General features: G+C 34.8%; 1 protein-coding gene across 1 annotated transcript in view; it reads right to left on the bottom strand.

Moving 5' to 3' along the window:
- Positions 1 to 292: 292 nt before the first annotated feature.
- LOC133321999 (homeobox protein 5-like) overlaps positions 293 to 26,855 on the bottom strand; it is a 40,462-nt gene continuing 13,899 nt past the window's right edge. The window contains exons 7-16 of the mRNA XM_061531067.1: positions 25,343 to 25,554; positions 24,825 to 25,282; positions 24,371 to 24,766; positions 22,268 to 23,312; positions 21,275 to 22,174; positions 20,115 to 21,136; positions 17,026 to 17,190; positions 16,587 to 16,948; positions 7,113 to 7,270; positions 293 to 297 (exon numbers count right to left, since the gene is read on the bottom strand). Of these exons, the coding sequence (XP_061387051.1) occupies positions 293 to 297; positions 7,113 to 7,270; positions 16,587 to 16,948; positions 17,026 to 17,190; positions 20,115 to 21,136; positions 21,275 to 22,174; positions 22,268 to 23,312; positions 24,371 to 24,766; positions 24,825 to 25,282; positions 25,343 to 25,554 (4,723 nt within the window). The remainder of the gene's footprint in view (positions 298 to 7,112; positions 7,271 to 16,586; positions 16,949 to 17,025; positions 17,191 to 20,114; positions 21,137 to 21,274; positions 22,175 to 22,267; positions 23,313 to 24,370; positions 24,767 to 24,824; positions 25,283 to 25,342; positions 25,555 to 26,855) is intronic.

The following is a 26,855-nucleotide window of genomic DNA, read 5'->3' on the forward strand; positions in this document are numbered from 1 at the left end:
TCAATGTGTCCGTTAATTTAATTTATTTATAACTCAGAATCAATATAAGATCATGATTTATCTCAATCCTTATCCTAATTTAATACCACTAAATTTGTAGTGTATGCCATTGGACGTAAATTTTACAGTCTACAACAACTGAAAATATATTGAAAAAAAAATTAAACAAATAAAAAACAAAAATTTTAAGAAAAAATTAATGAAATAACATTTTATTTCTTGTTTTCTTTTAAAAGATAATAATGTAATAATAATTGTAATAAATTTATTTTAACATAGATTGAGAATTAAATTAAACTAAAATAAAAATAAGAACACATAACACAAAACAATATAAAAATTAGAGATATAAACAAATTTTATATATTAAAACAATTAAATGTAATTATAGTCATAGAAAATTGCCTGCTGTTATTAATAATTCAACTCCATGTTTTTAAGATGAAAGTTTTTTTTTACTGAAATTTCTTTTATGAAATTTTTGTCAAAATTAGTTTCTGAATAGAAAAGGAGAAACTTTGACTTTTACTTAAAATTTCATTTGATTTGTGGCTGTAATAGTTTTTTTTTTTTCTTTTTTAAGTTTAGTAATAGTAGAAAATAACAACACTTTTACACACTTATATAATATGTATGTATAGGTATAGATAGATAGGTAGATAATTATCCATTATAGTTTATAATAATAATAGTAATAACAACAAAGACTTAGAACTATTATAAAAAATATTATTTTTTTCAATCATAATGATGATGATCATAATAATAGTAATAGTAATGATATAATAATGTTCATTTTGTTGTTGCTGATAATGATGACGGATGAGTTTTGAATTTTTTTACCTTATAAACTATTCTTTTGTATGTGTGTGTATGTGAGAATTTGTGTAGGTATGTATGTTTGTTGTATAATATTAGCTACATAACATTTAATTTTTAATTATTTGTTTTTTGTTTTTATAGAAATAAATAAATATTTCTTAAGGTGGTTTCTTAAGTATCAAGTCAATAGAGATAGAGTGTTTTCATTTTATTATATTGTTGTCTCTTTCTTATATACCATTCTCTCTTCTTCTTTTTATTTAAGATTTTTGTCTCCTTTATTTTATAATACTTAATAAAGTTAATTTTTCTTTATTTTCCTTTTATAATTATTATTTATAGCTATTTATTTCTTTTTTCATTTTTGTTATTAAGAGATATCCATTTGTTTTAAAAGAAGGCATTGATGGAAAATTATAAGAAGTTTTTTTTTTTTGTTTTTCTTGTGTCTCGTTTTTTTGAAATTAGTAATGAGTGAGCATTTTTTGTTTTTTTTTCCTTTTACAATTGAATTGTAGTTGTAATTCTTTCTAGATGTTTTTGTTTTGGTTTTAATTAAAATCATTAAAAATATTTAGTTAGTTTTTCTTCACTTTTTTTTACTAAATAAGAGCATCTTGTGTTTTTCCTTTTTTGTATGTGTGTGTTTGTTTAAGACAGATAATAAGTGTTTATTATTTTTTGTTTTATTTTGACAATACAACCATGGAAAATTGCTGAACGATTTTTTTTGTGTTTGTATTATTCTTTAGGTTTTTAAGTTTTATTTTTCCTTAATTAAAATAGTTAAAGAAATCGGAAATTGTCAGTTTATAGGAGTTAAGATTTAGAAAACTTTGCAGTTAATGCTCTGGTAAAAATATATTAAGGAAAGGTATAGATAAAAGTAAATTCGCAGTTAATGTACGTTTTTAAAACAAAAGACTTAAGAAACGAACTTCAACAGTTTGACTGAATAGGTATCAAAGTGGAAATTACTTAGGAAAATTGGGTAATTTAAAACATTCGACAAAGGAAGCGAATATATATGTTTCTTACATGTGTCCGGATAACAGTTTATAGACATTCTTTAATTATTATTATTTTTAATTTATTTTAATAAAAATTACAACTTCAGTATCTATACAAAATAAAAAAATTAATTTGCATCTATTAATCTATTGTCCATAAATTAATTTATTTAAAAGGTTGATTTTTTACACCATCTGATTTCTTATGTTCATTGCTTCGTTTTCTTGCACAATTTGTTTCTTGACAACTTATTTGCGTTAATTTTTTTCTAAAATTGGGTTTTAGTCGAGATTTATTTTCTAATTGAAATACAGACTTTTCCATAAGATACTATTGTCGCCTGTCAGGCCATTACATACAGATCGAGTTCGCAAAGTAAATCAAATAATGTCTATCACCCTGAATCAAACTTGACTCAAAACAAGCTTAGAAGAAGTTAAATGCTTGCAATCGTTGACCCTATTAAACCCGGATAAGTGCATATCACAGACCCTCTGTCATGAAATCAAGGGCATGGTATCTGTCATTACAACCTGATAGCGTCAATAATATTAAATATTTTCGAACATAGGCACATCAGTGCTATGGTGTAGCAAAACCTGAAAACATAGATCCTAGAGATTATGGGAAAAATATGTCATATGACTAACTACAAAACATGTCGAACTTCAAAATCTGATGTCGAACCAAAATTGGTATAAAAAACAAATAAATAGTCGTTAAGTTCGTAGGGTGGGGTCAGGTCAACCCTATTTTAACCTTGACCATGAGGTGGAAATTAAAATACCTAAAATCGATGGATACTTGTATATGCGGACTATATCACAATAAAGATAAAACGAAATAACAAACTACATATAAATGGGAAAGAAAATTGAGCAAGGATCTTGAAAATGTATTTTTGTAAGATACATGGAATGCCAACAATTGGGTATGCCGTTATATGGAGGCTGCACAAAAAGGTCACCGATATTGATATTTTTGGTAGGAAGGTTTGGCACCCAAATTGAAAAATATCAATTAAAAACATATTACCGTTATATAGAGCCAAACATTTTTGAAAGGTGTTTTCGTCTACCCCAAGGAAATTTAAAAAAAAAAAAAAACAAGTAAAAAACCATATTAAATTCGGTCCGGTGTACTTTTTATACCCTCCACCATGAGTATGAGATTCAAAATATAAAATATGTAAAATTAATGGGCAGCTCCTAGGAGAAAACTCGTTTTATAATAAGACCTTGAATATAAAAGTCGTGAGAAAAAGATAATAGTAATATGGGGTAGCGTTTTATGGGGCTATACCAAAACGGTATTCAATATTGATAATTAGATTTACAATACGGTTTACAATAATGTCAAAAATTCCCAAAACACCGATGTGATGCTACACTCAATGAGAACTTCAACAATGAGAACCCAAAATACAAAATTACAGCCATTTTGTTGAAAAACGGGCCCAAACATATCCCCAACATACAGAATATTGGAGGTGCCCTATGTAAGCTACCTTGAAACATGGGTCAATATTGATTATGTTTACAGCGAAGATGTCCTATACAATGAGAACCCAAAATGCCAAATTACAACCAACTCGGTTGAAAAAAAATTGTTCAAAATCCCTGAAATATCGAATAGTGGTACCCCCCACTATAGGGGCTACAGAAAAACGTTATATAGGGGCTACAGAAAAACGTGGATTTATATATTCCATTCCCAATAGCAAACATCTTAGGAGTAATAGTAATGTCTGTGTAATATTAAAGAGCTTGCGATCTCTATCGTGATTTTAACAGTAGGACTTGCAAAAATCATCATATAATTTTATTCTGATCAAAAATATGTCGCTCATTTGCTGCAAGAGAGGCATAACTCAAAAAACGTCATTTTCGAGTTAATGATGCACGATTGAAATCTGCAAAATCGTTTTTTTTTTTTTGAGTTATGCCTGTCTTGCAGCGAATGAGCGATATGTACCTTGTGGTGAATATTTTGAGGTGTAACAAAGGGAATGACAAATGTTATATACACTACCCCTTATGGTGGAGGGTATAAAAATTACACCCAATTTGGTGAAAAATGTCACCAGACGCCCCAAAATACTGAATTTTGGAGGTGCCTTTATATGTGATCTACCCAAGAAAGGTGAGCTTTTTTGAAACTTGGACCAGTATTTTTGTTAAGAAGATTTGACATGAAATAAAAACCCAACATATCAAATTAAAGCCAATTCGGTTGAAGATCAGCAAAATACTGAATTTTGGCAGGTACCTAAGAAGTTGGCCAATATTGATATGTTTGGTAATAATATTAGGAGATATTAAAATGGTATGGTATTGAAAGTGAAATATTTACAATACAAAATATCCTAGAAGGAGTTGCAATGTACGTACAAACCCTATCTTACATATTGCAAGCTCTATCATAATTTCAACAGACAGAGTTCATGTTTACATCGATGGAGTCTCAGATAAATATTTCGAGGTCTTGCTCAGGGAAATGACAATTTTAAGAAGACCGAAACAAATCATCAATCGAATGTGTGGGTCTTGGAGGACGAGTCATACACACCGTAAGTTGTTCGAGGAAAAAACACTTCGAAGCAAAGGATAGACTCTTTCCTCGGAAAAAATTGGTAATATGGCGACTGTTCCACTTGAGCAAAGTTTGAGGGGAAATTGTGGGTCATACATCACGATTTATTTGTAGCAATGTGAGCTCTCACATATCAGATCTAACCAGCTATCCTTGTGACCGGTCAAAACGGGTAAAGGATGTTTCCACCATGGCTTGGTTCGATGGGTTCATGACAGTTGAATTTTTTTCTCGCATATCAAGAATTTAATTAATTAATTTTCGCTGGAAGACGCTGTTGTAATGTTAAAAAACCATTAAAGTAAAAAACCCGAATATTCATATTTACATTAAGCAACTTTCACTTTGGGGATATTTCCATCCAGTGTAAAATTGTAGACCAAAATGATGGCAAATACCACGACCACCCATTAGTAAAAATTGTCACAGTGTTTGCATTTGTTAAGACAGCCAAAGCTTGAAAAGTTTGCACATATTAATCTGTGACACAAAATCGAGGTCATTGCTTGGGGTGAAAAATTTCTTAAATTTAAATTTTGAGTTATGACCTGAAAAATGTTGTTGTTGTTGTTGTTAACTCTAATGTGCATGAAGAAAAAACTTTGTATATTTATTTGCGACTATTGCAGGTTGGTTCTGACATCACATGTCTTCAGTCAAATCGAATGAGGAATATGTTTGTAAAGCATATCCTCTTTCCATGTGGAATCTTTGTGTATCTCTTTTCGTCTTTATTTTCTTGATACGTAAAATAAATACCACAAGGCGAGAATACTTGTCCTCCAAATATTCTTCAAAAACGTCGCTCATAAGATGTTAGATATGGTCTTCAAAGACGAGGAATAAACATTCGTCATGTTTTCATAGCCATTTTGCACTTTTACCCGATTCTTGCTTAGAAAGTTAGTTGCATTTTTCAAACGAAGGGATTGCAGTTTGTCATTCCGGATTTTCGGGGAGTGGCACAAATCTTTTACAGAAAATTTCAATATTTTGGAGATTTTTTCAGCTATTTTCGATATTTTGAGACTATAGAGAAATTTCCTCATCGAAGTGTCAGAAATTTGTAATTTTTAAAAGGTCTAGCTTAATTTGTGGTATGTTGAAGTGTATGTTTGAAAAACTGATTGACTATTACTTGTTATTTAATTGTCTCAAAGCTTCCAAAACAATCCAATTTCAGCCAATTTACCATGACATAGTCGCCATATAAAATGATCTAACGGCGATGTTTTTACTTGTTAAGGATCACTTGTTTATGGTTTTAGACATCCTTGCGAAATATAATTTGTTTTTAATTAATTTTCAGTAATCTATAGACAACATTTGGTATTCATCTTCAAGGGAGTAAATTTTGTAGTCTTTGATTTTCTCATACTTGTATCTTTCTTTGGGATATATTTTTTACCAGAACATTTTGCAAAGTTTAGGAAGATGAAATTAGAAAAAGGAATAGGAAAAGAATTTTATTCTTAGATAAAATTTAGATAAATTTAGAAGAATAGAAATTTAGTTAGAATAGTAGAGAATAGAACTTAGTTTTAATTAATCAATGTGTGTGTTTTTGGAAGGCTTGTGATTAATACCAATATTTTGTTTCTTGGTATATAATAATACAATTATAACTTAAATTATTATTATTTTTTTAATTTTTTAATTTATGTTAAATCTAAAAAAGAAAAGAATAAAGAGTGTCTTTTTCTTGGTATTGTGTTTATTTATTTTGTGTTTGTGTGTGTGTGTGTGGATGAGGATGTAATTTTTTTATTATTCTATATACAAATAAGACAAATAAATAAATTATGCTACTACAATTATGGTTATTTATGTTTGTATGTATGTCATTTTTAAAATAACATTTAAAGACAGAAAAAAGAAATTAAACAAAAAACATCAACAGTAAATATTAATAATTAAATATTAATAGATTAATTAATATTAAGATTATATTAATTTAATTTAAAAAGTGATTATCAAATAAGTGATTTTAATTTTATTTAAAATAAATATTATTATTTAAAATGTGTTTTATGTGTGTGTGTGTGTGTTTTAAATCTCACTCGTTATCACGTGTAAATATTAAAAAATATAAGACATAAATTATTATTTAAATAATTATTTAAAAAAATATAATTATTTTTAAAATTAATAGTTATAAAATTAATGACTAGTATTACAAAAATGTTTTGACATTGAACAACGTTTAGAGCCTTTTTTAAATCTTTGGCATGAAAAATTAAGTTTTTTTTAATTTTTATTAAAATTAATAATTGAGTCTAAAATGTCATTTAAATGATTTTGTGTTTTTGGTTTGACATTTTGTTTTTTTTTTCTTATATAGAAATGCTGTTTAAAATTATTGACTATAACAAAAAGTGTGTGTTTTGGCATAGCTGAGTATTTTTATTTCACTTAGCTGGCCATTAATGTTTGAAATAAATAAATTAATAATTTTTTTATAAATTATTATTTTTGTTTTTGCTTTAATGGCGATTGTCATTTAACGTGTTGTTTTTATTTTATTTTTTCTACACTTTATCTATGATTTGTATTCATATTTTTGTTCTTCTTTCTTGCTCATGGTTTCTTGCTCATGGTTTCTTTTGTAGGAATATTGGATTTTCTTTGAATTTGTAATTTTTTTCTTGTTTTCTTTCTTTTTTATTAAAATTTTTGCTATGGTTGTTGTTGTTGCTGGGACTGTTGCTGCTGCTGTTGTTGTTGTTGGTTATGATGCTGTTGCACGGCATGATTTTGATTATTTGTAATTTGTACCGAGGTTTCATTGTCCGTAACACGATGGGTCTTCATGTGGGCACTGCGACTTTTTATTTTATTGAATACTCTGAAAAGACAGATTTTTTTGGGGAGGAGGGGAAAAGAAAAAAAGTACACAAAGAACATCAATTGGTTATATTCCATAAATTTATATAAAAATATATATTTTTTTTTTGAGTTGAAGAAAGCTTTGAAATACAGCATAAGTTTTTGTATAGAAGCATGCATGCATTTTTTATAAACATGGTGTAAAGATCTTTGGCCAATTTTGTTTTATTTCAATAAACATTTATCAAGCATGGACATGCATACAGTAAGATTTTATTAGAAATTGTACATTTTTATTGTTGTTTTATGTTTTGTTTACTTATCTGTGTTGTTGCAATTTGAAAGGCGTGGACAGAGAGCAGGTGATAGTTGAAAACGTTTTTTTATTAAAAAATTAAACTTAAAAAGGGACAGAAATTAGTAGAAAGAAAAGTGAATAGAATGAAAAGAGATAATGTGAAAGTAAATAAAAAAGTCCGAAGAAGAAGGCCATAGTCGAGGTATGCTCCTGAAACAAAACGTAGTCTACAGAACGAACAATGCACCTCATTTTTAGGACGACACCTATAAATTCGTATTTTTCTTAAATCACCTTTAGGCACCTCCCACTTTATAAACCCAATCCTGAAGCTCCAGTTTCATATTAAAAATTCAACAACTAATTGTAAAATTGTACTTTTTCACAAGAAAGTATAAGAGTATACCTTTCATATGACACCACATTCATTTAAATACCAGCAACACGAAAAAAGTTATAGAAAACATGAGAAATGCATGTTTTGTAAACCCCCACCATCGTTAGCGCTAATCTGTTTTTAAGTCCAACCTTCCAAGTGTATAACTTTTGAATAGCTGGTAGCATTTCAATAAAAATGATGTCATATGAAAGAGTAATTAGTCTACTTTACTATGACCAGACAAAATTCTTATAAAACAAATATAACCGAGGGAAATTATAGAACATTTTAATATTACATGTCATATTCAAAAATCGGAAATTTTTGTTATTTTACATAATAATAGTAAGTCAAAAGTTATGGGTGAGGTTTACATTTGGCATAATCGATTTTTGTATCCAACCATTCAATAGATGGCGTTGACGGCAAGTAGTTGTCAGGGTTGTCATGTTTACAGAAAAGAATCGACATTTTAAATTCTTTTTAACTTTTGATTGCGTAAAGGTACAGATAAATATTAAATTGATATTGATAGCCTTGATTATCCACTATCTTACAGTATCCAAGAATGCTTGCTAGGTTTGTCATGTTTGCGGCAAGTTACAGTTTTCTGGAATTTTTCATCACTTTGAGACTCGTAACGATACGGAGACAATTAAATATCTTCTTTGTAAACGTTGAGGTTTTACAGAAGTTTCCACTTTGGCAGAATATTTAAAAATCATTGTTCAAAACCTGATTTCATATTCATGCAATAAATTTCATATTTGACGCAGATCTGTCAGTAATAATTTTCGGAGAATTTTTCTCTCAAACACTCCAAGAGCTGCCTCATTTGGTTGTGTAAGTATAAGTAGATCAGCGTCTTGTAGAGTGTGAGTTTTGCCTGGCCTTGTTTTCGAATTGCTTACATAGGCCATAGCAGCACCTGTTGGCCAACACTACTCTTCATTGACTACCTCGAAGCTGTAGTTTTCAAGTCTACTGGACGTCTTGCACGTTGATACCATCAGCTTGGTCTTGTCACCAGTCCCACTTTGTTACACTCCCTCTCAATTCTTTCAAAATGGGGATGTCACCGCTCGCAATGTTCTACCTATTATGCCGATGTCATTCACATATGCGAGTAACATGTTCTGTTTAGTATACAGAGTGTCATTTTTGTTCACCTTTGCCTCTCGTATGACATCCTCGTCCGGTATTGAATGGTTCCGAGAGATATTTTCCAAGTTTAACTGCTGAACTTTACCCAGTAAAAGTTATTCTACATAGCCGTACTAATTTTGTAGGAATGCCGAACGCAGACATGACTTTAAACGCACCTGAGTGGAGTGGGCTGTCGAATGCGGCTTTATAGTCTATGAATAGGTGGTATGTGTTTTTTGTGAGTCTTATTCAGGATTTGAGGCAGTGTGAAAATATGGTCTACGGTGGATTTGCCAGGTCTGAAGCCTCATTGGTATAGTCCAATTATGTCAATATTGGCTTCAGTCGTTCATACATCATGCTAGATATCATTTTGTATGCAATGGGAAGGAGACTTATTCCTCTATAGTTGGCACATATCGTCTTGTCTCATTTTGATATGCACGGAACACAGGATGCTGAGGTTCCAATCGTTGGGCATACATTCCTCTAGCCAAATTCTACTAATCAGTTGGTGCATGCCTTGAATAGTTCGACCGGTAAGCCATCGGCACCTGCTGCTTTATTATTCTTCAGCCAATTGATTGCTATTCTGACCACATCTTGGCTAGGTGGTATACACTCTCTATCGTCATCTATTATTGGTTCTGGTGCGCCTTCTTCGCGCTACTAATTGATACCAGACGTCTGGCAAAATGCTTTTTCCAGATCCTCAACACGCTGTCTGTATCTGTCACAGGTTTCCTTCTTCATCTCTACAGGAGGACGTGTCTGGATCAAAGCTATTGGTTTGAAGATTTACTCGTTGGTAGAATTTCCGGACTTCATCTGTACATCTTGATTTGCTCCCGCTCACGTTTTTGCTTGTTCTTTCTTTTTTTAGTGAAATATATATCTCCGCTCTCTTTGCAGGGTTGCTCTATACGCTACGTTTACGTCTATACGTTTTTCAGGGTGTGGGCAATTATTTGCCATTGTGCTTTTATATTATTATCGGGGCAAGGAGAGCTTTCATCAAGCAGTTGGGAAAGTTGAGCAGAGTGGGTTTCTGCTACCTTTTGTGTTTTCAACATTTCGACGTCAAATTTCCGTGTACATTAGATCGCACCTTTGCTGCTACATTAACCCTACGGTCAATAACCAAAAAAGTATACGTAGATCAATAACCGTGGTACATTTGTACCCATCCAAAGATAGCTCTGTAACTCATTAAAAAAGTGGACTATCGTGAGGTTTTTTGTTTTAAATAAGTCTATGCGGATCTGGTCTAGATGTAGGAATTCAAAATTATATATACATTAAAATAATATATATTTAAATCCATGCTTAAATGATAATCTATCTAAAACAATCATAGTAAATTCGTTATAGCTTTCGAATGGGTTAAGCTTTTTTAGTTATTTTTTTATTGGGATCTTATTTAGGTGTTCATCAACCCCTCTGCAAATTTTTGTGGCCCTAGACAACATGGGGCCATCAGGGCGACTCGTGGAAGTCAGAAACTACCCTGGTTTTCCCTTGGTATACAGGGACTAAAACAATTATTATTGCCAATTATTCACATTTTATGAGTTTAGAGATTGTGATTGACACATTTTTAACACTATTTAATACTTTAAAACGTTATTGAATGATAGTTTATATATTTACGCCAATTTAGGATTGTAATAAATCAGACTAATTCGATTATAGAAAAAGTTTCAGGCCCAATATGAAGAATAATTGGATAATTACGGACAATAATCATTGTTTTTGTCCCTGTATACCAAGGGAAAACCAGGGTAGTTTCTGACTTCCACGAGTCGCCCTGATGGCCCCATGTTGTCTAGGGCCACAAAAATTTGCAGAGGGTTTGATGAACACCTAAATAAGATCCCAATAAAAAAATAACTAAAAAGGCTTAACCCATTCGAAAGCTATAACGAATTTACTATGATTGTTTTAGATAGATTATCATTTAAGTATTTATTTAAATATATATTATTTTAATGTATATATAATTTTGAGTTCCTACATCTAGATCAGATCCGCATACTCTAATTAAAAACAAAAAACCTCACGATAGTCCACTTTTTTAATGAGCTACAGAGCTATCTTTGGATGGGTACAAATGTACCACGGTTATTGATCTACGTAGGTAATAACTTTAAAAAATTGTAAAAATTATATATATGGAAAATATTTATAATTGTTTTCTTCGATTATGTGTGAAAATACCTCAAGAATGATTCCTCAAAATTTGATCCAAATATCTCCATTATTAAAAATTTTACAGCATTTTTATTCAAAAAAAGGTACAAATGTACCCGGTTATTGACCGTAGGGTTAAGACGGGTGCGTACCATGGCTGCCACAAGGTAATGGTCCGAATCGATATTCGGTCCTCGGATCGATCGGACGTCTAATACACTGGATGAATGCTTTCCGTCTATCACAACATGATCAATTTTATTTCTCGTTGTTTGATCGAAGGATAGCCAGGTGGTCTTGTGTATATCAAGGTGCTTTAATCTGATCAATCAGTCTCGTGCCTTTGTCGGATGGGGCTGTATTTTTTTCTGACAGTGGAGACCAATATATTCTAGCTGAATATTCATTTAATGGCTAGAGTAGCGGTCATATCCCGTTTCTAGGCGCTCGTAAAGTATGTCCTTGTTGGTCTGTTCATCTTTTTCTTCTGTCGTAGCTTTGGCGCAAATAAGGCTGATGTAGAATCTGGAGACGAGGTCTTTTATTCTCCTGGTAACCATAAATCCGCAGCCAAATTCATGTCTCGTTTCATGGAAGCTATAATACAGTGCGTAATCATCTGATTTACTTCCACTACTTTCATTCTAATATCTGAACTACGAAAACAGTTAAGGTGTGTGTATGTTAAGATCGTGCCGTCAGCGTCATCTATTGATGGGTATGATTCAAATTAGACATATCAGTTTTTTAAGCCGACCTTACAAAGCGCATAATCCCATCTCTTCAAAACTAGTGTTATATAATTTATATATCATTACGCATTCAAAAATTATGAAGAATATAAGAAACCTATGATTTTTAGTTAAGACGACAACACTTTTCGTCAACGCCATCTATTGAACAGGTAGATCCCAAAATTGATTATGCAAAAATTTAACCACATTTGGGTTTCTATAACTTTTGACCTACTGCAGATATTAAAAAAATGGTGTCATATGAAAGGTACAACTTCAGATTTTCTTGTAAAATAACAATAATTTTCAATTTTGTTAGATTTTGTGGAAAAAAAAATTCCGAATAGGTGTACCTATGCTGTGGGCTATAAAAATCTTTTGAATAATCTTGGTGTATGTATTATCATAAAAAAAGTTCTTATCAATTACTGAAGAAGCACATGATCAGCTTTAGGGACAATTGAGTGTTAGAAATGGCATACAGAAGTCGAGAGTGAAAAAACGGAAGTGGAAAAGCAGGACTTTTGTGAAGTAAGGAAATTTGTATTTTCAAAAAACAATTCGATATGTGTAAAACTATAAAAATAACATTTAGCGAAAAATTCGAAAATTGTTTTATTTAAATTTCATTTTATATACAAAAGGGGGTGAGACAAAATTTCGAAGTAATTTCAAAGGTTACCAATTTGTGGAATTGTTTTTTTATTTAAAAAAATAACAAGAACATGGACAATTTTGAGGTAAAAGAAACAAACGATGGATTTGGTGTATTATAAATAAATTTGGTTGGACGTGGGGAAATGAGAAAACAGAATGGACAAAAAAAGAAAAAGAAAAACAAAACTTAAACATTCTGTTAAAAACTTACAATTACAATCCATGTTGTTTGCTGGTCTAATATTGGTGATTTACTTTTTTTCGTTTTCAAATACATTGATTTCAAGTTTAATTGATTTTTTTCTTTTTATATTGTTTTCGTATTGATAAATTTCTTGCCTTTCTTTTTGGGAAGTTGGTTGAAGACTTTATGTTTCGTCGTATTCAACGATTTTGTTTAAAAACTTCTATGAGCTGTGAATTTTCGCTTTTGGTTTGTTCAATGTAAAAAATATATATAGAAAATACATATTGAAAAAATACAACAACAAATAAACAACAATTATTAATTTATAATTTATACGTTTTTATGTGAACAAAGCTAAATTTTAAATGGAATTGTTAATAATATTAATTGGGATTTACATGAACACAAACAACAAATAACTCAATGGAAATTTGGGTCTAAGGTTTCATCTAAAAAAGTATCAAGGTTTTCATCAAACAAACACACATATCTAATATTCTTATAATATAAATATATGTTTTTTATCGTTCGAGGGCATATTTCCATTATTTGACCTTTTTTAAAGCGTTTTGATAATACTATATATTCGAAAGTTATATTCTATATTTTAACGACTACCGTTTATTACGACGTATTATGCCTGTATCTTTATGAACTTCGACTTTAAATGATCATAGAAAAACTTACAGACTTCAGAATAACTTAAATTTTTTACATTAATAATATTGAACAGTTTTCAATTACCAAGAATTAAATTTGCTGCTTTAGGACAGAATTTGGAAAAATCAACATAATAAACCCAAGGAATGGATCAGCTCTTCTCGACCAGGTAGCACCAAAGTGCAGAAAAGTGTAATAGGAAAGTGGCCACATTTTGACTTCTATTTTTTGGAATTTGTAATAAATAATTCTCCATGAAATATGAAAAACGACCAACTATGATAAGTTCGACTAGGCACCACTCTTTATACCCTCCACTTTGAAGTGGGCTTAAAAATACAATATATAGTCGGACACATAACTGGCGGCTATGTTGTATTGAAAATGTTCTATTAGGAGGTTTTCTATTGTATGAGAACCATATCAGCTAAACTATAAACTCTTCGGTGGAAAAAAAAACAGCTATGATCTTCAAAATACCAAAAAACTTCAACTTCCTTATATAAGGGCTATGTTAAAACATTACTTATTTATATCATCATCGAAATATTGGTATGTTTCTGTGAACCAAATCCGTTTCAGACAATTTAGTGTCGATTTACAAATGTCGTTCCGTCCGTCTGTCTGACCGGCTGGTACGATAACTATCGTAATATTTTTTTCAAACTTAGTTAAAGTTTGAAGATGGGAAATATCGGTCCACTCCTTCTGGTATAATTATGTTATAACATCATGCGATCGGACTATCCGATTTGTACCAAACTTTGCACAACCTATTGTCATTATCAGGCCTAAATCATGTACGAAATTTGGACCCGTCGGCCCTCGCCGTTTGGTACCTCCCCCACAAAGGTTCAATATTTTATAAAGTTGTAAATTTAATTTGAAACTAGTTGATTAACCGATTTGATCGACAATAAATCGGAAACCTCTGTGATAATAACATATACCTTATATAAAACGAATAATAAAATAGGTGTGTAATTCTGTAAACTTTCGCTAACCTTGGGCACCGACCGAAAAATTTTCAGTTATTGTTTTCTTTTAAGTACCAATTAGCAAAGGACCCAATAGACCTGCTTGTTTGAGTTATTGATTTAACTTCTCTTTGTACGGGACATACTGTCACTACCGCCCAACTTTCCGTAATTTTTAAGCTTTTAGGTGCATTTTCCAACTGAAAGGGCTGTAATCTGACATACCGATTTTGAAGGCTGACATACATCAATGCAGAAAATTATCGGAACAGGTCTTTGACATAACCCAGCCTCATTTTCTTACCGAAAAGGCTCTAATATTGTTTTTTGGGATTTTTAAGGATGGGGTACTCCCATAAAACGGCCGAAAAATCGCTTTTTAGTTTTTTGGGGGTTTGAAGGATGACATACACATATGTATAAAATTATCTATAATAAAAAGTTACGGCTTCATTTTCGATATGTTAAGTTTTACTTTTCAATAAACCTAAAATGTGGGGCTATATCAAAACTTAGACTCTTTTGACTGTCTACAAACTAGGACTCCGAAGTCTTGGGGATCGACATCGAAAATAAATGTGTAAATGTGCAAATATACGATATATGGAATAGTACTAAATTTAAAATAGCTCCGGTTTCCCACAAATCAAGCTCAGATACAGTGAGGGATACATGTTAAGGACAGGTATATGTCCTTCGATAACACACCTGGTAAGGGCATCCATATCAGCACTCGATCCAGACAGGATCGCATATTGTGGAAATTGGAGTCCGGTTCAATAAATTAAGAACGAATAGAACCGACAAAAAACCGAATTAACAGAACGAAATGTTCTAAACTAATTCCTAATTCGATATTCCACAAAAAATGTAATCTCACACCAGTAAGAAAAGTTCAAAAGTCGGACGGCGCCCACAATATAATACCCTTCACCATTTTGGATACATTCAAGAGATGCTAATATATACAATATCCTGTAGATAGAACAGATATATTAAGTGGAAATCGGGCGAAACTGCGATGTTTGATCCAATTAATATATATATATATATGTAAATCTGGACCTAAATCTGGACCTAATTGAGCAACCGTGGCATATATCGTTTGTTATGTTGCAGAACAGTGCGCTGTCCACAATTTTATCTCGTGTATATAGAACATACGTAAGCTCATCGGTGCACCATTTAAAAAAATTACACGAACATATATATATATATATATATATGTGGGAGCTATATCTCAATATGCACCGATTTCAACAAAACTTCGCATACATCAATATGGAACTAATTCAGTACGATGTGCAAAATTTTGTATCGATCGGACAAATATTAGGAGTTTGGTGCATCATTTACCAAAAATCGGATGTAACTATATATGGGAACTATATCTAAATCTGAAGCGATTTTCTCCCATTTCAATAAGGTTCGTCCTTGGGCCAAATATTTGAGCTGTGCAAAATTTCATCCAAATCGTATCATAAATGCGATCTATACTTTGTTCACAAGAATACATGGACAGACGGACACACGGTGATTCTATGCATATTTTCAACAAACAGATGCACAACGACATAATACCCTGTAACACAGTGTGGTGAAGTCTATAAAAATACATACAATAGCTACAAAAAATGTACACCCCATGTCTCCGAACATTGACCTATGGTGATTTTTTCCTTCAGTTGTTTTCATATACTCACCAAAGTCTTTCATCCCCAATAGGAATTTCCCACCCCAAAATCATGTCGCACAGTGTAATATAATTGGAATTTACTTTTGTGGTTCGGTTCAAAATTCGGAATTTGGAATGTTTTCAATATAAATCCTAAATAAAGGCCAAGAATAAAACGGAACTAAATTAATGCAACCAAACCAATAGCAAATCATAACACAAACTACAAAACCAACAACAAACTCATAAACAATAAATTCACACAAAACTTGTTCACTATAATAAGGGTAAATATATAAATATATGTTATGTACGATATGCATGTATGTACTATGGTAAATAGCTTTCTTTCAATTGGTTTTTCATTTCATTTCTCAATAACGTGACAAAAAACGAACAGGGAATGTGAATTTTAGTTTGGGGGAATCTTACTTGCCGCACACCTTGCAGGGAAATTCGGTAATGTCTTTATTGGCATTATTGGGATCTTTGGAATTGCCACAGCCCGGCATGGCTGATTGGCTGCCATTCAATTGCAGTGTATTCGAACCACTGTGCATTGTAGTTTGTTGGTGGTTGTTACTGTTGTTGTTGTTGCTAGCTGAGGAGGTGTTCGCAGACGAGGCATTGGGATTAGTGTTGTTTTGGTTGTTGTTGCTACTATTTGAGTTGCTAGCATTGTTGTTGCTGTTATTACTGTTGCCATTCTGGCTGTTGCTATTGTTATTATGCGTATTACGGCCATAGGTATGAATGCGTGTATGACCATGCAGGGCTGCTTTAGAAGAAAAGCTCTGCAAAAATTGCGATTTTTTGGTTTTTGGTAAAGCAAGGAGAGGTTAAAGCGAGGTGTTGTTTTGTTGATACTTACCGCTGAACAATCAGGTATTTCACACACATAAGGTTTCGGATCAGCTGTATGATGTTGTATCTGGGGTGGTGTCTCAGTTTTTAGGTGGGTCACTTTATAGTCCACACACAGCTTCTTCCAGAAATAATACATTTGTACACATTCACCCGTGGATTTTGTGCCGAGCTGGAAGGGAGCAATATGAAAAGGGAAATTCAGACCTCAGTTCCTACTGAGGGCAAACATTTTTCTATGGAAAAAATCAGACCTCAGGTTAAACATTTTTCTATAGAAAAAAATCGGAGAACCCAGGTCAGTAGGGAGCGAACCTTTTTCTATAGAAAAAGTCAGTCCTCAGGATCTCATAAGGGCGAACTTAGAAAAAATCAGACCTCAGTTCAGCTGAAGGCCAACTTTTTTTTTATAGAAAACTAATTCAGACCTCAGTTCAGCTGAGGGCGAATGTTTTTCTATAGAAAAAAATTCAGACCTCAGTTCAGCTGAGGGCGAATGTTTTTCTATAGAAAAAAATTCAGACCTCAGTTCAGCTGAGGGCGAATGTTTTTCTATAGAAAAAAATTCAGACCTCAGTTCAGCTGAGGGCGAATGTTTTTCTATAGAAAAAAATTCAGACCTCAGTTCAGCTGAGGGCGAATGTTTTTCTATAGAAAAAAATTCAGACCTCAGTTCAGCTGAGGGCGAATGTTTTTCTATAGAAAAAAATTCAGACCTCAGTTCAGCTGAGGGCGAATGTTTTCTATAGAAAAAAATTCAGACCTCAGTTCAGCTGAGGGCGAATGTTTTTCTATAGAAAAAAATTCAGACCTCAGTTCAGCTGAGGGCGAATGTTTTTCTATAGAAAAAAATTCAGACCTCAGTTCAGCTGAGGGCGAATGTTTTTCTATAGAAAAAAATTCAGACCTCAGTTCAGCTGAGGGCGAATGTTTTTCTATAGAAAAAAATTCAGACCTCAGTTCAGCTGAGGGCGAATGTTTTTCTATAGAAAAAAATTCAGACCTCAGTTCAGCTGAGGGCGAATGTTTTTCTATAGAAAAAAATTCAGACCTCAGTTCAGCTGAGGGCGAATGTTTTTCTATAGAAAAAAATTCAGACCTCAGTTCAGCTGAGGGCGAATGTTTTTCTATAGAAAAAAATTCAGACCTCAGTTCAGCTGAGGGCGAATGTTTTTCTATAGAAAAAAATTCAGACCTCAGTTCAGCTGAGGGCGAATGTTTTTCTATAGAAAAAAATTCAGACCTCAGTTCAGCTGAGGGCGAATGTTTTTCTATAGAAAAAAATTCAGACCTCAGTTCAGCTGAGGGCGAATGTTTTTCTATAGAAAAAAATTCAGACCTCAGTTCAGCTGAGGGCGAATGTTTTTCTATAGAAAAAAATTCAGACCTCAGTTCAGCTGAGGGCGAATGTTTTTCTATAGAAAAAAATTCAGACCTCAGTTCAGCTGAGGGCGAATGTTTTTCTATAGAAAAAAATTCAGACCTCAGTTCAGCTGAGGGCGAATGTTTTTCTATAGAAAAAAATTCAGACCTCAGTTCAGCTGAGGGCGAATGTTTTTCTATAGAAAAAAATTCAGACCTCAGTTCAGCTGAGGGCGAATGTTTTTCTATAGAAAAAAATTTAGACCTCAGTTCAGCTGAGGGCGAATATTTTTCTATAGAAAAAAATTCAGACCTTAGTTCAGCTGAGGGCGAATGTTTTTCTATAGAAAAAAATTCAGACCTCAGTTCAGCTGAGGGCGAATGTTTTTCTATAGAAAAAAATTCAGACCTCAGTTCAGCTGAGGGCGAATGTTTTTCTATAGAAAAAAATTCAGACCTCAGTTCAGCTGAGGGCGAATGTTTTTCTATAGAAAAAAATTCAGACCTCAGTTCAGCTGAGGGCGAATGTTTTTCTATAGAAAAAAATTCAGACCTCAGTTCAGCTGAGGGCGAATGTTTTTCTATAGAAAAAAATTCAGACCTCAGTTCAGCTGAGGGCGAATGTTTTTCTATAGAAAAAAATTCAGACCTCAGTTCAGCTGAGGGCGAATGTTTTTCTATAGAAAAAAATTCAGACCTCAGTTCAGCTGAGGGCGAATGTTTTTCTATAGAAAAAAATTCAGACCTCAGTTCAGCTGAGGGCGAATGTTTTTCTATAGAAAAAAATTCAGACCTCAGTTCAGCTGAGGGCGAATGTTTTTCTATAGAAAAAAATTCAGACCTCAGTTCAGCTGAGGGCGAATGTTTTTCTATAGAAAAAAATTCAGACCTCAGTTCAGCTGAGGGCGAATGTTTTTCTATAGAAAAAAATTCAGACCTCAGTTCAGCTGAGGGCGAATGTTTTTCTATAGAAAAAAATTCAGACCTCAGTTCAGCTGAGGGCGAATGTTTTTCTATAGAAAAAAATTCAGACCTCAGTTCAGCTGAGGGCGAATGTTTTTCTATAGAAAAAAATTCAGACCTCAGTTCAGCTGAGGGCGAATGTTTTTCTATAGAAAAAAATTCAGACCTCAGTTCAGCTGAGGGCGAATGTTTTTCTATAGAAAAAAATTCAGACCTCAGTTCAGCTGAGGGCGAATGTTTTTCTATAGAAAAAAATTCAGACCTCAGTTCAGCTGAGGGCGAATGTTTTTCTATAGAAAAAAATTCAGACCTCAGTTCAGCTGAGGGCGAATGTTTTTCTATAGAAAAAAATTCAGACCTCAGTTCAGCTGAGGGCGAATGTTTTTCTATAGAAAAAAATTCAGAGCTCAGTTCAGCTGAGGGCGAATGTTTTTCTATAGAAAAAAATTCAGACCTCAGTTCAGTTGAGGGCGATTTTTTTTTATAGAAAAAAATTCAGACCTCAGTTCAGTTGAGGGCGATTTTTTTTATAGAAAAAAATCTGACCTCATTTCAGCTAAAGTCGGTAGTTTTTTCTGTAGAAAAAAGTTCAGACCTCGGGTTCATCTGAGGCCAGATTTTTATCTATAGAAAACATTTAGACCTCATGTTAACGTGATATCAGACCCCAATTCGGTTGCATCTGAGGTCTGAATTTTTTGTCGGAAAAAAATTTACCGAGTTCCTCAAATTTTTTGCAAGTATGTTCTTCCCCCTCCCTATCGCACTTACCTCCTTTGAGATTTTACTAAACTCCTTGCCATGTTTCTCCAGACCCTTCAGGAAACATTCCAATTCCTGTGAGGACCATTTCATTTGGAACGAATTCGATTGGGTCTGTAGGAGATTTAATACAGCAGTCGCCGTATTCCCTTGGGCCTGTAATAAAGTTTGCAATGCCACCTCTTCGGTATGGCTACCCAAGGGTACCGCCGAAGATTTACTTAAATCAATGAAGCGCATTAAAATCTTTTCATCACGCTGACAGTCGGGATTCCACATTAGTTCCGCTGCCACGGTCTCCTCAATTTCCGTGTTGTTGGCAATAAATGCTGGTATCGAAGCCTGATAGGCTGAACCCAAATTCACCTTGGACTCATCGGAGAAGTCGACCAATCCCACCGGGTCATCATCAAAATCATCGAAATTATCGAAGGAGAGTAGAGAGCAACCCAGTTCTTTGAGAACATTACAATAAAGGCCATGGCCCTTGCGTTCCGGGTTGAGTATGGGTGCCGGGGTATAGTGGGTCCTAGAGGGTTTCCTTAACTTCGATTTGTATGGCGATAGGGCCTGATATTTGGAATATGATTGGGAGCTGGATGAGTCGTGCGGATGCAATCCGCCGCCACCAGCCTTAAGACGTCTTTTCAGTATGGAATTGGTTTGATTGGAAAGTGGCTGCAGAGAGGTTGAGGAGTAGGCGGGATTATTACGCGGTGTGTGTAATATTCGAGTTGGTTGTTGCTGTTGTTGTTGTGAAGGAGGAGGCTGAGGATTCAATTGATTGTTGTGGTTGTTGCTACTGCTGCTGCTACTTATGTTGCTACCTTCCCCTGCCGATCCTGCAGGCTGTTCTAATTTTATTTCAATTTTATCGGTGGTACCACTGGTGGCATATATTATCGGTTGCATTAAGGCCTCATTAAGAGAATTTATATTTTGTTGTTGTTGCTGCTGGGAGGAAGCCATATAATGTGTGGGTTGCTGCTGCTGGGGTATCTGTGCATTTCCTGGATTCTGGGAGCTTTGTACTTGTGGTGGTGTTATTGTTTGTACATTATAATGTATTGTTGTTGTTGTCGCCGGGGACGATGTTGTTGTTGCTGTTGTTGTCACTTGTTGGGGTAAATTTAAAATCAATTGATTCACATCGTGTGTGGCCAACTGACCTCCGGCATCCAATGCCAGTTTGAGGGTGGCCTGGTGCGGTTGCTGCTGCTGAAGAGGGTAGGCCAGGTTCTGGGTCATTTGATGTTGTTGTTGCTGCTGCTGTTGTTGGGGAATGTTTGACATTTGCTGTAGCTGCTGCTGTTGTTGTTGCTGCTGTTGCATGGAATTGACAATTTTCAGTTGACCAAAATCTCTGGGCGACGAAGACAACAGCGGATCCTCCGAATTTGGCATCATTTGCGACTGCAAACTCAACCCAGGTAGATAATACAAATCGATGATGTTCTCCTGTTGACTTTCACAATTCAAATTCATTTGATCTTCGGTAAGGACCTCACGCAGTACCTCCTTTACCTCCTCCGCCGTGCCAATGCCACTGGTGAAAAATGATTCCGACAAGGGGGAAGTGGCATTCCGCGAATCACTCAGAAATTCCTGATCCTCATCCAGGAACGACAAATTCGCTTCGGCAAATTCCCGTAAATCACATTCCGTATCGGCACCCGAACCACTTAGTAAATCTTCAACTTTGATGTTCGAATCAAAGGAGTGGTCTTCGAGGACATTTTTCAACTTCAACACACGATCCTCAACCTGATCGCCGTGATTGCCATTACCACCCGAGAGCAGGGATTCACTAAAGAAAATATTTTGGCTATCACCAAAATGATGGTTGTCCTCAATGTAGGGGGAGGTTTGGGTAACATTTTCATGGCTGGATGGTGGTGTCGGATAGGCCAAGGGTGAATGTAGGGGAGAATTTAAATTGGGTGCGAACTGATGCCCACCTTTGAGGTCATTTGGCAGACTCAGGGTATGGGAACGCAGGTTATTTTGGCTAAGTATCGAGGTTGTAGAAGAACTTCCGGAGGAGGATGTAGAATTCTGCATAATCAGCTCTTTGGAATGGAAATGTTGGAAATTTGGTAAAGTTTGTTGTTGTTGGCAGGTATTTTGTTGTTGTTGCTGCTGCTGAGAGTCCATAATATTACCGTTCGCATTGTTGTTATTATTACTACTACTTTCGATAACCTCAAAATGTTCGGAATGTTCAGAGGTTGTGGGTGTATTAATGCCTGCCGCATTGGGCTCCATTTTCATGGCCTCTCCATTACCACCCTCCTCACTGAGCAGCTGCATGGTGTCGACAGTTTGTAACAGCATTTCTGCTTCACTGACATTATAGACCTCAGCATCGCCAAATAGGCCCGAACCATCACTGGTATAGGTAACGGTATAGACCTCTCCGCTATTACTATCCGAACCCTGGGCAATTGTCAGAGACAAAGGGGTACCATCGGCCAAGGTTAAATTTGTGGTGGTGGTATTACCATTCCCCTGATGCTGCTGTGTCTGCTGCTGCATTTGTTGTTGTTGCTGATGCTGCTGCTGTTGTTGCTGTTCCTCCTGTGCTTTCTTCATTTTCCCCTTCGTGGTAACCACCTGAACCTCTGAGGGTATTATAACACTACAATTATTTTTATTGGTTATTATTTGACGGGAAATGCCACCTAGCGGCATATTCGGATTGGGCTGTTTCTGGGTCACCGCTATGCGAGTGCCACGTTTCAACAACTCAATCAGGGTGGAATCTTTGGGATCTGTGGATGTTGAACGGCTGGTCGTTGTATTAATCGTTGTTGCTGATCCGCCCGAGCTAGATGTTATGGCCTGGTATTTCGTTGAATTGGACGTAGAGGCAGTGACGGTACCCACTCCAATATTATTCATTGTCTTTTGTTGTTGTTGTGATTGTTTGTTGTTATTGTTGTTGCTATAAATCTCAATACTTTGCGGCAGATTCATTTCGGTCATATTGATTAGGGTTTTGGGTGAATTTTTCATTTGATTGGAGGTTGAGACTTGTTGTTGTTGTTGCTGCTGATTTTGTTGTTGTTGTACTGTCATATTACCATTGTAGTTAATTGTATTCTGTTTGGGATTTAGAAAACTATCCAAATCACTAATTGATCTGCGCATTGTTGTCGGATTGGTTTGATTGTTATTGGAGGGTGGGGCAGGAACTACAAAGGCACCCTGGAAGAAAAAGTAGACGACAAAATTAATAAAAACAAATTAAAAGATAATAAAAAGAGAGAAAAGGAAGAGCCCATAGGTCTATTGAAAAATACGACCTCAATTCTCTATAGAAAAAATCGAGCCTCAATTCTATATAGAAACAAATCGAGTTCAGTAACAATAGAGATGTCTTTATAAACAAAAAGATCGACCTTAGTTCCAAATGAAGACGTATTTTTTACTACAGAAAAAGATTCGACCTTAGTTCACCTGAGGTCGGACTTTTTCCTATAAAAAATCGGACATCTTAGTTCACCTGAGGTTGGACTTTTTCTATAGAAAAAAAATTCGGAGACCTCAGTTCACCTGAGGTTTGATGGAAAAAAAATCGGAGACCTCAGTTCACCTCATTTCTTATATTTTTCCGACTTCAGTTAACCTGAGGACGACAATTTTCCTATAGAAAAAAATCGACCTTAGGTCACCTTAGAATGAGTCTTTCTATAAAAAATTTATTCCTCAGGACGACTTTGTTTCTCTTGAAAAAATCGGGGACCACATTTCTTGAGAACGAATGTTTTTCTATCGAAAAAGTCGACCCCCGTTCACCAAAGGATAAAAAAATATTCAGTTCACTAGACTATTAACAAAATCTGACCTCAGTTCACCTGAGGAGAACATTTTTTTTATAGTTCCAAGTGAGGTCGGAATCGAACATTTTTCTGAAGAAAAATATTCCGACTTCAGTTTCAAATGAATGCGAATATTTTTCTACATAAAACGATCCGACTTCAGTTCCAACTATTTCCATAGAAAAAAAAAAAACGACATCAGTTCACCCGGGGACGACAAATTTCCTATACAAAAAAATTTGACCTCAGTTCACACGAGGACGACTATTTTTCTATAGAGAAAAAATCGGGACGACTATTTTTCTATAGAAAAATCACCTGAGGATATCAGTTCCCCAGAGGGAACTGATGTCGACATCAGTTCTACAGAAAAAAAAATTCGAACTCAGTTCATCTAAGGATGAATGCATTTATGCCATCCTTCGCACTTCGCTTCGCACTTACCTTATTCAAATCTTTACTCCGCTTGCTGATAATCTTCTCCTCTATCAAGGCTCGCACACCAATGCTGGCCGTCTGCAGTGGCGGTCCACTATTCTCTTTCTTTTCGCTTTTCTTTGTTTCGGGGTCCTTTTTAAAATAGCCACCATGCAGACGCATATGGCCATTCAGGGCGGGTACATTTTTAAATTTACGATGACAAAGATTACATTCGACCGGCTTTTGATCGATTTTTACCAAATTAAAAAGTTGGGGATTGTTGGACATGGCATTTGAAAGGTCAATGTCGATTTCTTCCTCTTTGACTTTGGTGGTGACGACAGTGGCCTCTGTGGCAACCGCATTTGAATCTGTGGTGATTTCATCCACGGTGATGGCCACATTTTGGGAGGAGTTGAGCTGAAATACAAGAAATCGGATTATTTGAATTCCGATCAAAAATGTATTCGATTCCTACCAATTGCATATTCCAAGTCCTAGGCCTTGGGGTTTGCACTTGTTGCTGCTGATTTGGCTGGGGATTTGTATCGATTTTATATGATTGGGAACTGGTGGGTGACGACACCGTAACCTGGGCCGTTGTCTGCTTCGTCTGCCGCATAATTTTACTGATCAAATCCAATTGTTCGCGGGTTAAACCATCTCCCTCCATATTTCCACTGTTATCGGTTAGGGTTATTGTGGCACCTGGGCCAGAGGTTAGACTACTTGCTGACGATGACGTCGACGACATTGATGACGAGGTGGTTGTAGAGGTGGGTGACAATAGCGTTACGCTGGTTGTCTTCAGTGGTACATTTAAAGCTTTCAATTCTTCTTCGGTTAAAGCTAGACCAGTGGCAGCATCAACTACTGTGCCACCATTTGAGAGATATGTTCCTAGACAGGTGGCACCATCCGGTGAACTGGCATCACCTAAAACGGACAGATCGATTTTTGTTATATTTGCAATTTTGATATGTTCGGGATGCTTACCATTTGCCGTAGCCGGGGATAAACTTAAATTCGAATTGGAATTATTATTTTGCGATCCGGAGAGTGTTTGATTCTGGTGTGGGGTTACAATGCCGGCGTGATGATTTTCGGTATGTCGCCTCAGGGATCGTGCATCACAATATGATTTGCCACAACCTTCAGCTTTACATTCGTATGGTTTTTTGTTCCGATGGGTCATCATATGTCCATTTCTGGAAAGCGAAAAGGAGGTGGAAATTTTTTATTAAAAGTAAAGTAATCCAAAGAAGTAAAAACGTCCTTAGTTCGACCTAATGAAATTAAAGGTAATTTCGCTAAAAGGGTTCTTAAAATTCCTGGTACCCCATTAGATGGGAGCTACTTGATAATTGGACCCTACAAAAATTTAGTTGGAAGATTTTTTATAAAAAGAATCCGACCTCAGTTCACCTGAAGACGACTGTCGGTCGGGCAATCTTTGGGACTTTAGTGCTATATCTAAATCTGAACCGATTTTCAAATATATAATTCTGGACCTAGTTCAGAACTCTATGCCAAATTTCGTGCAAACCGAAAGATATATAGGAACATTGGTGCCCCATTTACCTTAAATGGGACGAAAATATATGGGAGCTATATATAAATCTGACCCGATTTTCTCGAAACTTGGCACACGTCATTCTATACTCAATTCAGTACACTATGCAACATTTCGTGCAAATCGAGAAATATATAGGGACTTAGGTGCACCATTTACCCTAAATCGGACGAAACTATATATGGGAGCTATATCTAAATCTGAACCGATTTTCACGAAACTTACCGCACATCATTCTGGACCTAATTCAGTACTCTATGCCAAATTTCGTCGGAATCGGAAGATATATAGAGACTTTGGTACATCATTTACCTTAAATCGGACGAAACTATATATGAGAGCTATATCCAAATCTGAACCGATTTTCTCGAAACTTGGCACACATCATTCTGGAACTAATTCAGTACTCTATGACAAATTTCGTGCAAATCGAAAGATATGCATGGACTTTGGTGCCCCATTTACCTTAAATCGGACGAAAATGTATATGTGAGCTATATCTAAATCTGAACCGATTTTCTTGAATTTCAATAGGGTTCATCCTTGGCCAAATAAGTGACTTGTGCCAAATTTCATAAATGCGACCTGTACTTTGTTTACAATTTAACATCTACAGACGGATAGACGGACGGACATTCGACTCAGAAAGTGATTCTATGCATATTCTCACAAGAAACCATGCGTCTATCTCGTTTCCTTTTGCCTGTTATAAACATATGCACAAAGGCATAATACCGTGCACCACAGTGTGGTGAAAAGTATAAAAATACGATCACATTTGACCTGATGACGCCTGTTTTTCTGTAGAAAAAATCCGACTCCTTTCACCTGATGACGATTGTTTTCCTATATAAAAACAAACCACAATTTACATGAGGACGAACATTTTTGTATAGAACACACACACACACATCTTAGTAAAGGGTATAGAAACAA

This window comes from Musca vetustissima, unplaced genomic scaffold (assembly GCF_032173495.1).
Source record: "Musca vetustissima isolate MV318-11 ecotype Yass unplaced genomic scaffold, APGP_CSIRO_Mvet_v1 utg9415, whole genome shotgun sequence".
Classification (NCBI taxonomy): Eukaryota; Metazoa; Arthropoda; class Insecta; order Diptera; family Muscidae; genus Musca; species Musca vetustissima.